This window comes from Podarcis erhardii, assembly GCF_964252035.2.
Source record: "Podarcis erhardii genome assembly, chromosome: 13".
NCBI lineage: Eukaryota > Metazoa > Chordata > Lepidosauria > Squamata > Lacertidae > Podarcis > Podarcis erhardii.
The window spans coordinates 27,789,269-27,802,289 of NC_138502.1; the positions used below are offsets into that span (position 1 = coordinate 27,789,269).

At 44.1% G+C, this 13,021-nt stretch overlaps 1 protein-coding gene across 3 annotated transcripts in view; it reads left to right on the top strand.

Annotated features, from left to right (window-relative positions):
• The window catches only part of CASC3 (CASC3 exon junction complex subunit), a 19,390-nt gene extending 7,257 nt beyond the window's left edge, over positions 1-12,133 (top strand). The window contains exons 6-14 of one of the 3 annotated variants that reach the window (XM_081837844.1): positions 324-500; positions 667-1,355; positions 4,259-4,323; positions 4,834-4,945; positions 5,440-5,538; positions 6,995-7,224; positions 8,691-8,813; positions 8,970-9,026; positions 10,723-12,133. In XM_081837844.1, the coding sequence (XP_081693970.1) occupies positions 324-500; positions 667-1,355; positions 4,259-4,323; positions 4,834-4,945; positions 5,440-5,538; positions 6,995-7,224; positions 8,691-8,813; positions 8,970-9,005 (1,531 nt within the window). In that variant the 3' untranslated portion in view covers positions 9,006-9,026; positions 10,723-12,133. The remainder of the gene's footprint in view (positions 1-323; positions 501-666; positions 1,356-4,258; positions 4,324-4,833; positions 4,946-5,439; positions 5,539-6,994; positions 7,225-8,690; positions 8,814-8,969; positions 9,027-10,722) is intronic. The other 2 variants (XM_081837842.1, XM_081837843.1) reach the window with 2 other exon arrangements.
• The last annotated feature ends 888 nt before the right edge of the window (positions 12,134-13,021 follow it).

Sequence of the window (13,021 nt, forward strand, 5' to 3'; positions counted from 1 at the left end):
CGTTTATATGACTCTGGTTTTAGTTTTTATTTGTATTCCACTGTATTAAGATCAGTACATTTTCTTGTTCCTACCAAAGACCATAACAAATGCATTCTCCAACAAGCCAATACAATAATACAAAGATAATTCAATTTCAAACCTGGCAACAAAAGTAGGAATAGGAACATAAATTAGATCTCAACATCTATTGCAGTACATTTTAAAATCTATGGTTTTGGACCCCTTCTGAGGTCCTGTGTTGCTAGAAAGAAGGGATAGAGCTGCTTTCTATAAATATAAACATTAAAGCCTCACTGATTCTTTCCCTCTTGTCACGCAAGGCCTAAGGGCCGCCAGCGCAAGCTGTGGAAAGATGAGGGACGGTGGGAGCATGACAAGTTCCGGGAAGACGAGCAGGCACCGAAAACAAGGCAGGAGCTGATTGCTCTTTATGGGTATGATATCCGCTCAACACACAACCCTGATGACATCAAGCCCAGGAGAGTGCGCAAACCAAGGTGAGGTAACAAAGACAAGTGTATGTACTTGTTGTATTATAGTACCGGACCGGGGGGGGGGGCATGGTGTGGTGGTGCAGGAACATTAATGATGTGGAACTCAGTTCTGTGCCCTGAATAGCTTGAGGAATGTGCTTCTGACCTGTAGCATCTTACCTCCATTCAGATTTGGGAGTCCACCACAGAGAGAGCCAGATTGGGCCAATGAACGGCCTAGTAAGCCGCCACGACACCAGAGCCTAGAAAGTACTCCCGTGCCGCCCAGGACATTCATCAATAGGAACTCCGCAGGGACAGGACGGATGCCCCCACCGAGGACTTTCCCAAGACCCGGTGGCTACAAAGAGACCCGTCCATGCTACCGGGCTGTGGATGTGAACAGCCAGCACGCGCCTCGCTTCAGTGAGCAGTCAAAGCACGAGAGCAATTACCGTTCCAGGCGTTTGGAGCCCCTCCCACCACGGGAGCCTTCTCCTGAAGTAGAGATTCCGCACATTCGCAGCAGCCCTGTTAAAAAGGAAGAAGTGGTTTCGGAAAGCCCAGCAGCTCCTGCAGATGTTCTGCAGCCACCACCAGATAGGCCAGTGGAGAAGAAGTCCTACTCCCGGGCAAGGAGGACTCGGACCAAAGCAGGCGAGACGGGGAAGTTGGCCGAGGAAGTCCCGCTTCCATTGGGGTTGACTCCTGCACCCCTGAAAACTACTGAGGTTATACCATCCCCTTCGCCAGCAAAGACTGGTAACTGGGAGGTGCCCGTTGAAGCCAGCCTAGATGGGCTCGAGCAAGACATAACCCAGTTAAATATAACAGAACAGAACTGGAGCCCAGGGCAGCCCCAGTTCATACAACCTCAGGGTAAGTGGCTGGCTGATGAACTGAAGCAGAGGGGAACTAGCTTTATTTACTTGATATGTTTATAATCCACCCTCCTAGAGCAGTTTAGAAAGAACAGTAAATCTAAGTTCTGACTCATCCTAAAAAAGATAAAACATCACTCTAGCCAAATATGTATGTGGTTATTTCAAACTGCTATGTGGTTCCTTTGCTGTTCTCTTTATTTCCTAGAATTTTGTTTTCTTCCCTGCCCTGCCTCAACATTTTACTTTGTCCTCCTCCTAAACCTCGCCTTCTTCGCCCAGTCTTCACTTTCTACTTATGTTCACCTTCCTTGCTTCCCTTAGTTTGCTGCCTTCTTAAGGCCCTGGCTCTTGTTTTCCTAAGTCCAAGTTGCTTCTGTCCACCCCTATTTGTCTAGATGCTTTTCTTTAGGATCTGAGCAGCTCAATCTATGGTAAGCAGAGTCTTTTAGGATCAGAGATCAGCAATAACCAAAAGCTCTTATTGCATCTCTGTGACATTGGGACATATCCACTCACTGGCAGAAGTCCCAACATCATTAAAAAATTTCAAACATAACTTAAATCCCAACTGTTCATTTTTAGCCACTAAGTATTTGCCTAAACTGAAGGTCTAAGAGGATGCAGGAGTTCCATGACTGTTCTGCGAAAGCTTCTCTTTCTGTGCTGATTTGTCCTGGAAATAATATCCTTCAGTTATTCTGAGAAATCACATTAAGATAAAGAAGAAAAAGCAGTTTCACAGTTCTGTAGGGTTCGGACTGGTGAGGACTTCATATGCCAAACCTCCAGTGTTTACACATCATGCTTGCAGTTGGTGAACACTGCCTACGCTTTCAAAATTCAACTTTTTTTAACTATGAAGGCTGCAAAGTTTGCTTTTAAACACACAGAGATAGTTTTCCATCAGACTCTGCATTGTCTTGATGAGGAGAGAAGTATATGAGCCGCCATAGGGACTCTGTACAGCTCCGTTGTATGTGAAGTGCTCTTTAATGCACTGTTGAATAGAAAAGAAGAAAAGCTGGGGTTCACAGGATGTTGGCCTAAGTAGGGAAGTACCCACTGTAGGCTCAGCCAACTCAACCCAGGGTCCGCTGTGATAGCATATGAGGTTGGTTGGAACTAAGGAGGTCTCTGACCAGTGCTCAAAGGGGTGACCAGCTGGGAAATGCATGTACACCACCTTGGATTCCATGGCAGAAGAAAAGTGGGATATAAGTGTAAGAAAATAAACTTCTCGTTGAGGCAGAGGTGGTAGGTTCTGCAGCAGTTGGTGCCATCTACCAATGTGGACATCCTGTTATGAGCCCTTGTGTTCTGTAACGTAGCCCCAAATCTACTTCATTCAAAGATTTGTAGTATGGTTACGAGGGACCAGATACAGTTCATTTGAAGAGACATATAGGCCTGCCACTTGGCCATCCCTTCTTTTATAAAAAATGGCACCTGAACTTCCATTTCCTTCTGGACCTTATTGCACATCTGAACATTTCCTCTGGCATTATTTGGTATCAAATAAATATTTTTCATTATTAGTACAAAAGGTTAGAGTATTAGGAGCTGACTGCATTGGTTATTCCGCTTTGCAATGCAGTCAAGCCATGAAGTCTTCTAGATCTGCGGCCGTAATGAGTCATAGGTGACATAGTGACCTTACACATGCTGAAATTTTGTGCTCTTTGGACTTTCCCTCTACCACGTTTTTCTCTCTCCCTCTTCCCTCTCCTCTCCTTCCTGCACCCATTGGAAAACATGGCAACCAGCCCTGCTCACACGTGGGTACTTGCCACTTTCTGACTTGTATACCAACTTACACAAATATAATTTTCATGTCACTTAATGCCACTTCAGATGTAATATTTAGTTCATGAATTCATCAAAGAGTCAGGAGATGAGAGAGCATGCACAAGAGCTTGTCCTTGGAAATAGAAATATTTACTTTATCTGCAGAATTTGGTCATTCTTTGTGGGGATTCGTGGGTTTCTGTAGGGCAGATTTTGAATAGGTCTAGACATGCTTCTGTCTATCCAAATATTATCATGCCAGATTTCATTTGAGTGCTTTCCAGCACTCCTTTTTCTTATTTAATGTACCTTGGAATGCTCAGAGTAAAACAGATTACCTGAGCAGGTTGCCTATACACAATAGCAGCCACAGCTGCTCCATGCACACTTCCTCAAAATTGACTAGCACAGGCATGATCTTACTCTACTCAGGCATGACAGCTGAATCTCTTCAATGTTCATTCCTATTGCACTTGTATTATAAGGATTCTAAATAGTGCAATAAACTGTAGATAACCACAAAAGCTATCAAAACACTTGCAACAAATAATATCAGACTGGAACCAATAAAGTGCAGTGTTGGTTTACAGAAACATACAAGTTTTGTAATTATCTGCAGTGATTATGAACAGACTTATCTCAAGTCTTAACTCATCTCCTGTGAATTCTGCTTGGAGGAGTGAAAGGGCCCGCCTTGACTTCAGAGTGAGGTGCGGGAGAATAAGCTAGGGGAATAGATTGCAAGACAGGAAGACTATCTGCAGGTACTGTTACATATTTTTAAAACTTGTTTTCTGTCATGAAGGCTTATTCTCTGTTTTAAAAGAAGCTGAGGTTTGCAGGATGTGACAGTACTGGTGTTGCGAGTGAAATCTGTAGGTACATGGAATATACCCAGCTGATGTTGCTTCCTGACGTACAGTATTAGAGACAATAAGTTGCATGCACATCTTCCGGCTCTCTCTGCATCTTAGGAAGTAATATCTGTTTTCATTTTCATCTTTCCTCAGGATCCTCCTTAACCTGCTGCCTCTTCCTGGTTTCTTTCTAATGTTAAGTGTAAAGTAGTAATCAGTCTTGTTGCTGTTTTTCCTTTTACTCCCTTCCCAATAGGTATTCCTAACCAGATGCACATTGGAGCAGCCCCACCCCCTCAGTTCAACAGGATGGAGGAGATGGTAAAGTCCTGTGTCTTTTTCCTGCTTTTCAAGTGGTGGGTCTGACTGGCTACCAGAGGATAGGCTGAGGACCTAGAATTCTCTGTAGAAAGTCCCTGCAGCATTTGGGGGAAGTTACATAACTTGAGTCTGGCTGAGCCCTTGTAGTGGGTTGAATTTGAACTGATTGGGTATTTTTTACAGAGAAATGGGGGATAGGCTGTTGCCATAAAGGGAAAGGGCCGAAAGCAGAAAAGGTGTTGAGCACCACCCAGTACCTCTAGGAATTGGCAGAGTAAGATGTAAGTGGTAAAGTACCCGGTTAGCTGCTGCTTTTCATTTAACTCTGAGGACTAGACGCCTAAAGTGAGCTTCGATTCTCAGGATTCTGAAGAGGTTTCTCTTTAAGGAGAGATAAGTTCTGAACTTAAAGGCCTTAAAAATGGGAACATCCCAGTTTGCATGGGCAGGAGCAGGGTGTTTCATTGTGACATTCTTATATGAACTGTGACTACTCTTGTGCTTTTTCAGGGTGTTCAGGCAGGCCGTGCAAAGCGTTACTCATCGCAGCGTCAGAGGCCTGTCCCAGAGCCTGCTCCACCTGTGCACATAAGCATAATGGAAGGGCACTACTATGACACACGTGAGTGCATGCTGCTGCTTAAAAATCTCTGGGTTCCCTGTGTTTTGTATTACTATAAAACTCGAGTGGGTTACAGATGATTTATTCAGCCTTCCATCTACAGTGTTGTAAGTGCTCCCTCAAGTAAAAGTGGATTAATTTGTACCAGAATAACACGGAAATATGAATTACTAATTAATCAGCATGAAAATAACAAAGCACTTTAAAAATTCCTGGATGAGGGGAACCTGAAGCTGAGTCTCCCCAGTCCAAATAGGAAATTTCCATTTTACTTTTGTGCAGACACCACTTCCATTAATAAGGAGCACCTCCTTATTCACCCCTGAACCATCTCTAAAAGCTGATGTGGCTAAACAGTTCTTTGTATGATTTCACATGTTCTTCCCCCTGCCCTCATGGAAACCGGCTTCTTTTTACTGGGATCCCATTGTGTTTACTGTTAAACTACCAATGTGTATGGAATAAAGGTCGTAGTTGATGGTTTATCATTACAGTACAGTTCCAGGGACCGATCTACACTCACAGCGAGAATCCTGCCCCGCTGCCTCCCCAAGGGGTGATTGTTCAGCCAGAAATGCATCTCCCCCATCCAGGTAGGGAATTGCTTCTCGCATCTCCTCCTGCCCAGGAATTTCTCTCCAGCGCAAGCCCGTATGAGCTCTGTGAGGCAGAAATGGGGAGAAAAGATAATGGAGCAATCATATAGGGTTGATTGTTACCTTAAGCCTAAAACCTGGAATATTGGATCAAAACTGTTTCCCTCTTCTCTCCCCCTCACTCGTTGCTTTATAGTACCAAATGGCATCCTTGGTACAAAGCCTTCTCTGTTCCGTGAAAAAAATTGGCACCACGCTGAAGCTTTGGATTCCATCTGTGCCACTCTGCTGCATTTGAAACCCTGTTGCAGATGTGTGTCAGAAGACAAAAATCTAAATTAGGTTTAGCTAATGCAGTGATGGGATGGAGAGATTGTTTTGCTGATCCTTCTGTGCAGATACGATGGGGGGCAGGTGGGCAGGTGTCATAAACTTGTTAGTTGTCACCCAAAGCATCTTCAAGTGATTTACATTGGGAAAGAAATAAATAAACACATTATGCCATCGGGAGGGGGGGAGGACCGTATAATATTATTTTTTTCCATACAACATCCTGTATTGGGGAAAGAAACAGAAAACCAGTCCCCTGTGATAGAAAATATTGGCAGCACACTAACAACGAACAAAACAGTGCTCCTACCCACTAACCAACAGATGAAAGAAAAGTTCCATGCCAGCACTTCCCCTCCATAGCCCCAAAATCATTCATGTCAGCCCAGTAATTTTTTTAAATCACACCCCACCCAGAACTCTTGGGTCATAATGAGCTGCTGCTTATTGGGAGTGGGGGATGGATCCTCCAGGGATGGTCTGGCGCTTCCCCTCCTGCCATTATCAGGGGTCCAAAAAACAGACCTGCCTCAGATTTGCCACAGATTTGTTACGGCCATATCTATACTCAAAAGAGCTAAGAAATTATATTAGAAGATTACTGATTCACTTTTTGGAAGAGGAGGGCATTCTGAATCAGGTACTTGTTCCCATCAGATTCTGGAGACGATGCTTTTTTTTACTTCTTGCTGCTGTGGGGGAAGCCTTGCCCACTTCATATCCTGTCTTAGGCAAGAGAGAAGGTTTATTCTGCAAGACTCTTCTCACGGCTGGCATAATTATTTGAATCCTTCCTTTTTATCTTCCCACGGCTGCCATTTCCTTCTGGGTAGGAAAAACAAAATGAAGGAGAGAACATTTGAGCTTAATTGGATTTAAAAGGGGGGATTTTCTGACCATCTGCAAATCACAGGGATTTTACCCTCCAGGATCAATCCTCACAAGCACAGCACAGGGGCATTGCACAGAGATGCTGCAGAGGACTTGTCTGTGCCATCGGATGGGCACATGAATCCTTCCAGCAAAACGTTTCACTTAATGGAGCAGATTGTAATCCGCTTCATTGCGTTCTTGATTTCAGAAGCAACTGTCGATGACTCTTCTTCTCTTCTTTCTCTGCCAGGGTTACATCCACACCAGACACCAGCACCTTTGACCAACCCTGGTTTATATCCTCCTCCTGTCTCCATGTCGCCGGGACAGCAGCCGCCGCCTCCCCCACCGCAACAACTGCTAGCACCGACCTACTTCTCCCCTCCCCCTGGAGTGATGAATTTTGGCAATCCCAGTTACCCCTACCCTCCAGGACCACTTCCGCCGCCGCCACCTCCCCATCTGTATTCCAATGCTCAAGTAAGTTTGTTCTCATCTGGGCTTTAAGTCTTTAAACACCGAGATCCAAAGCGGCAGGTGGCAGAGAAACAAAGCATTGCTGGGCACAGGCTCCCCTCCTATCTGAGCAGGCTTTTGTCCTGTCATTAGGGCTCAGGCAAAGCGAGAAGTGTATGCAGCACATGGTACACTGACTGCTGCTCACTGTTGTAGCAGATGCACACTGGGTACTTCTGGGTATTCCTCTTGCTAGTAATTGCGTTGTAAGAGGCAGCTAATCCAAGCTGAGCAAATGCGAAAGTATCTTTGATAGAACAGATTTCATGCTGTGGAGGCAAGACCAAACAAGTCTAATAGCCACAGAACATGATGTTGCTGTTCCGTGTTTCCTTTGGCATTGGCCTAAAAGTCTGGGCATTTATAACTTACCTGTTTATCTATTAAATTTATATACTGCCCTTCATCAGTAGATCTAAGGGTGGTTCACAACACAAGCATACAAGATACATAATGCATAATAACAAGAACAACCCTCACCCCCCCAAAAAAAGAGCTGAATAACCCCCATCCAGCGTTAGAAACTCAGATATATAATCTAATTGACAAATGGCACCTTAAACCTAGATTACAGTTGCCAGAGCGGAATGTCTAGGCAACTTTCTTTGCAGTGAGTATTATTTATTTATTTCATTTCATTTCATTTCTATACCGCTTTATATTTTAAAGAAAAAAAAAATCTCGGAAGTGGTTTACGACACATCAAATAAAACAATCCAGAATAAAACGAATTCAAGCTTCAAGGAGAAGATCCTTCTCTAAGTGACTCTTGGCTTTCTCCATATTTATTTATTTACCTACTTAATTTGTAGAGCTGCCCCATAGCAGAAGTACTCTAGGAAGCCAGCATGGTGCAGTGGTTAAGTGTCGGACTAGGACCGGGGAGATCAGGGTTCAGATCCCCTCTCAGTTATGAAGCTCACTAGGCAACTTGTTTTGTAGTTGGTTGATGCTGTGGCTTTTGTTTATTTACTGTACCCTGCCCAGAGATCAAGCTTGGATGAAAAGGGGGGGGGGGAGGGCTTCTTTTTCTGTTCATTTTTTCCTTAAATATCGGCTTCCTATAATTGGACAAACAGTGTTTCTTTTTAACTTTTTCAGATGTGTTTCTGTGATTGATTAATGTGTGTGTACTTTGTATTTAAATTAGTGTGTGTGTGCGTGCGTGCGTGTGCATGCGCAGCTATGATGTATAAACAATACTGTGGATGTTATAACAATATAATATGTAATATTATCAAACGCTTTAGACTAGGCTTCCTCAACCTCGGCCCTCCAGATGTTTTGAGACTGCAGTTCCCATCATCCCTGACCACTGGTCCTGCTAGCTAGGGATCATGGGAGTTGTAGGCCAAAAACATCTGGAGGGCCGAGGTTGAGGAAGTCTGCTTTAGACCAACCCAATGGTTTCCTTTTATTTTGGTTTGTAGGCCCAGTCTCAGGTGTATGGAGGGGTCACCTATTATAACACAGTCCAGCAGCAAGTGCAGCCCAAACCTTCACCCCCCCGAAGAACTTCGCAGCCTGTCACTATCAAGCCGCCACCTCCTGAGGTATCACTTACCCTCCCCTGATTCACTCTGTGTGATCATTTGTGATCCCTAGAGAGGGAGTTCACCATTCATAAGACCCTCCTTGATCCACAAGAGTGGTTTGTGAAAGTGCGGGATCTCTGCTTTTGTGTTGTTCTGATATGTTGCAAACTCTAGATTCTCGTTGCAGGTTGTAAACAGGGCTCCAGTTAACATTTCTAAACGCTATTGAAGGTGAGCTTAGATGTTAAGATCAAGGTGTCATTGGGACCCTGTTTAACAAAAATAAACATTCCTGCTGATAAACCCAAACTAAAAATTCCATCTTTTAAATGGCAGCTTTTACTATATGAGAAGTTACTTCACAATAAAGCTGGTTGCATTTTTTGTGTGATGGGGGAGGGGGGGAATGCACCATTATTTACTTGATTTAAAATAACTCCTTTTGGTTGCCTCTTTGTTTCTGGGTCAGTGAAAAGGCTGTTGGTATCACTCCTCCACCACAAAAAACCCATGCTGGAAAAATTAACAAATAACTGTAAAAATAATTAAAGTGCAAGTGTCAAGTACTGTACATCAAAAAAAGTACCAAGTGGGAGAGACATTGTGTCCCTTGCTCTTTTAGGAAATGCTGATCTAGAGCAGTGGTTCCCAATTAGCTAAGTACCACAGACCCCGTGTTTATCAAAAGCCAAGTGATGGACCTCCCACTTGGGGAAAATTTGTGTGTTAACAGTAGCCAGTTAACTTCTGGCTGGTGAAGTTAACTGTACAGGCCTCACTCTCCCTTGAGCAAAATAATCTTGTGACTGGGTGGTACCACTTCAGACTGCGGATGGTTGCAATGCGTTTTCATACAAAACCATTCTCCATATAAACAGCTAGTATGCCAAGGGAAAGCCTGAGCAGCACCCCATTTCCCCTGATCATTCTAGTTATGGAGGAATATTTTTTTTTCATATTGAAGAACATTCCACCTTGTCAGCTGCACCACCCGCAATCTGAAATGGTACAGCTCAGGTCAGGCACAGTGAGAACAGTGAAAAGAGTGTCAGCAAGGGAATATGGCTAATTCAAATCATACACATCCTAAAGCTGCTTATTCTCAGGATAATCTTCCTGAATGAATGACCCCTGAAGGGGAACTTTTGACAGTGAGATTGTTTTCCTTTAAATAACTCTTCTAGAGAAAATCCCCTTGGATGTCTAGTTCAGGGGTGGGCAGATTTCAGGCTTGCCCAGTTTACTTAGTTCTTTAGTAGGACGTGAAACCCGCAAATTGGAGCCTGATGCACAAGACATACACTTAAAATAATTCTGAACTCAGGAATCTGTTCTGAATACCAAAACTGAACAGAGTTTACAGTCTCTCGACACAATAATGCACTCTTGGTACCCCTCTCTGCTTTCTTCATTTCTGCAATATAATTGGTATCATGAAACAATTGGGAGTAAAAAAGCCAAAGAATCATAGAATCACTCAGAAATCTGACAGTTGATCCTGATTGACCTTCTAGCGACTCCCAAGTGATTTTAATCTCCTGGTGTGTCGGTAAAACGTCATGTCATTATAAGGTACAACAAACAATAAGTTTGTGTAAATAGTGAGAAGACTTGTGGGTAGCCATTGGAAATAGAACTGTTTGGGCAGAAGGAGATGTTCTGGGGAGTGAGCAAGACATTGATACCACAGTAAACCATGGCCTGCACTAGCCATAGTTTAGAACCCAATCAATGGTTTTAGCTTCCATATGAAAGAAGCAATCTTACGGTATAAAAGGGCAAACTAGAGACAGATGGAACGGGCATAAGGGTGGGGTTAATGCTCTTTCTTGGCCTGGGGTAGAATTGTTCAGACATGGCAATGCCAGTCCCTAAGCCATGTTAATGTCAGGTCTCTGCTTTCTTTCCCCCTCTTGTTTCTGTCTAGGACAGCAGAAATGAGAAATCCAAAGAAAGGAACAACACTTAAGGACGCTGCACTTTGCTGGTTTCAGTAGAGTACCAGAGCTGGCACCTGTGGCAGGCAGAAGATGGCTCCTTTGTGTGAGCTTCTCTTCTCCTTTCCATTGGTAATAGGTGATGTACATGGATTCAGGCCCTTCTGCTGTGCCATACCATGCCAGTATCTTGATCAGGGGCCAGATTGCCCACCAGGAGGGCATCAGCGAAACCACATATCTTTACAGTCTCTCTCTCTCTCATCTTGGGACAAAGAGACTGTACAAACATTGTTGGATGTAAGATTTCTCTGCTCACTGAGAGCAAAACCGTTCTCCACATTCTTTTCCCTTCTTCATTTGAATGTTTTTAGGTGTCAAAACTAAAACTACCCAACTCTTTCCTAACGTTAATTTGAAGAACCTGACTTACTTTGTTTCTATTCTGTTTAATTGGTCTTGTTAACGTTACTTGAGTTGTGTGGATTATCTTCTCCTTGGCTGACTTTTTCCAATAATATGATTTTAAAAATAAGTCATAATAGTTGTGCAAACTCTTGTTATTTTCTTGGATTAAAATTATAGAGGAATCTGGAAAAGGGTTGCCTTGTCTGAAAGCAGTAGTTGTCTTTTCTGTTGCCACTTTTATTTTTTTTTTAGGAGAAAGACTTTAATTTAGAATGAGCCCCAGTGAGCATTTGTCTGCCAATCATTTAATCGTGAGCTGTTCTGACCCCCACAGTGCCAGGATAAACAATGTACCCCCAAGTGGACGAGGGTAACCAGGCCTATATGTGTGGTTGGTCGCCTGTAAACACCATTATTTGACCCGACCTCGTGTGTCCTTCAGAAGGTGCAAGAGGCCTTCATCCGCCTCCTGAAACAACACTGAACCTCCTTTGGAGCTCTTGAAGTGACGACCTGCAGGCTTTCACCCTGTTTGCCCGCACTTTGCAGCTTAGATTTTGCCTGCCGGGCTGCATGGCTTTCACCAAACGCCCTGCATTTCCTACATATTTCTAATTCACTTGCAAAACTGCACTAGGAGGACAAAGCTTAAGTGGTCAGCCTGTAGCCACTTGTGCTGGAGCAAGATGCCCAGTACTAGCTGGACCCTGGCACAATGAGCCATCCCCAGCCGGTCTGCTTTTTCATGCATGTGTAGCTTCCTACTTGAAATATCAGGGTCTGTGTTTCCTTTTAATTTGATAACCCTTCTAATTTAATTTTCAACAAGTACAGCTGGCATTTGAAGGAAAATCCCTGTATGTTCTCAGTGTATTTGCTTTTCCTCTGCCTTAAGGTTTGAAATGTATCCGTTTAACATATCGGTTTTGAAATATTAGACCTAATGACACTGTGATAGCTATTTTTTGTTAATAAATTTGTTTGGTTCCTGTTCCCGGCATTCTTTTTTTTTGCAAATTGTTTTGTAGCTATTTGATGGCAGTACAACACATTTGGGGGTGGGGAGGCCACAGCTCAGTGGCAGAGCATCTGCTTTGCCTTCAGGAGATTTCAGATTCAATCCCCGACATCTCTAGGTAGGCGGCTGGGAACGTACACAGTCTCAGACCCTGCCAATCAGTATAGACAGTACTGAGTTAGGTGGATCAGTGGTCTTGATCTGCATAAAACAACTTCCTATGATCCTGTGGTGGTAACTTAACTTGGTTGTTGTCTTTTACTTTGTGTATTTTCAAACCAGATTTCCATATACCACCGTATGACCTGAAACTGAATAAATGAAAATATATATTCACGTATTCTGTTTGTTGTAATTCAGCTTCCAAAGTTCAGCTCTTCTAAGAATCCGGCAACAGCCAGGGTTGGCAAAGAGGAAATAGAGATTTACCGTATTTTTCGCCCTATAGGACGCACTTTTCCCCCTCCAAAAATGAAGGGGAAACCCCTCTCGCTCTCCAGGCTTCAGGAAGCTATCCGCAAGTCTTGCAAGCCTGCGGGAGGTCCTGCGGGCTCGCAAGGCTTGCGGGCAGCAGCCTGCAGCCCAAAAGCTTGGGGGATAGCGGGGAGGTGCAGCGCCGCCACCCCGCTATTCCCCGACCTGATCTGGAGGCTGGCGGGGGGGGGAGCAAGCTTGCTTCTCCCCCCCGCCAGCCCCACAAACTCAGGGGACAGCGGGGCAAGCCGCTGCCCCACAGAGGCTAGAGAGGCTGTCCCTGAAGGCAGAAGAGGGAGACGGAGCGCTCCGTCTCCTCCTTTAAGCTTGGGGATGGCTGCGCAAACCTGGGGGGGAAATAAAAAATTTTTCCTTGATTTCCCCCCCAA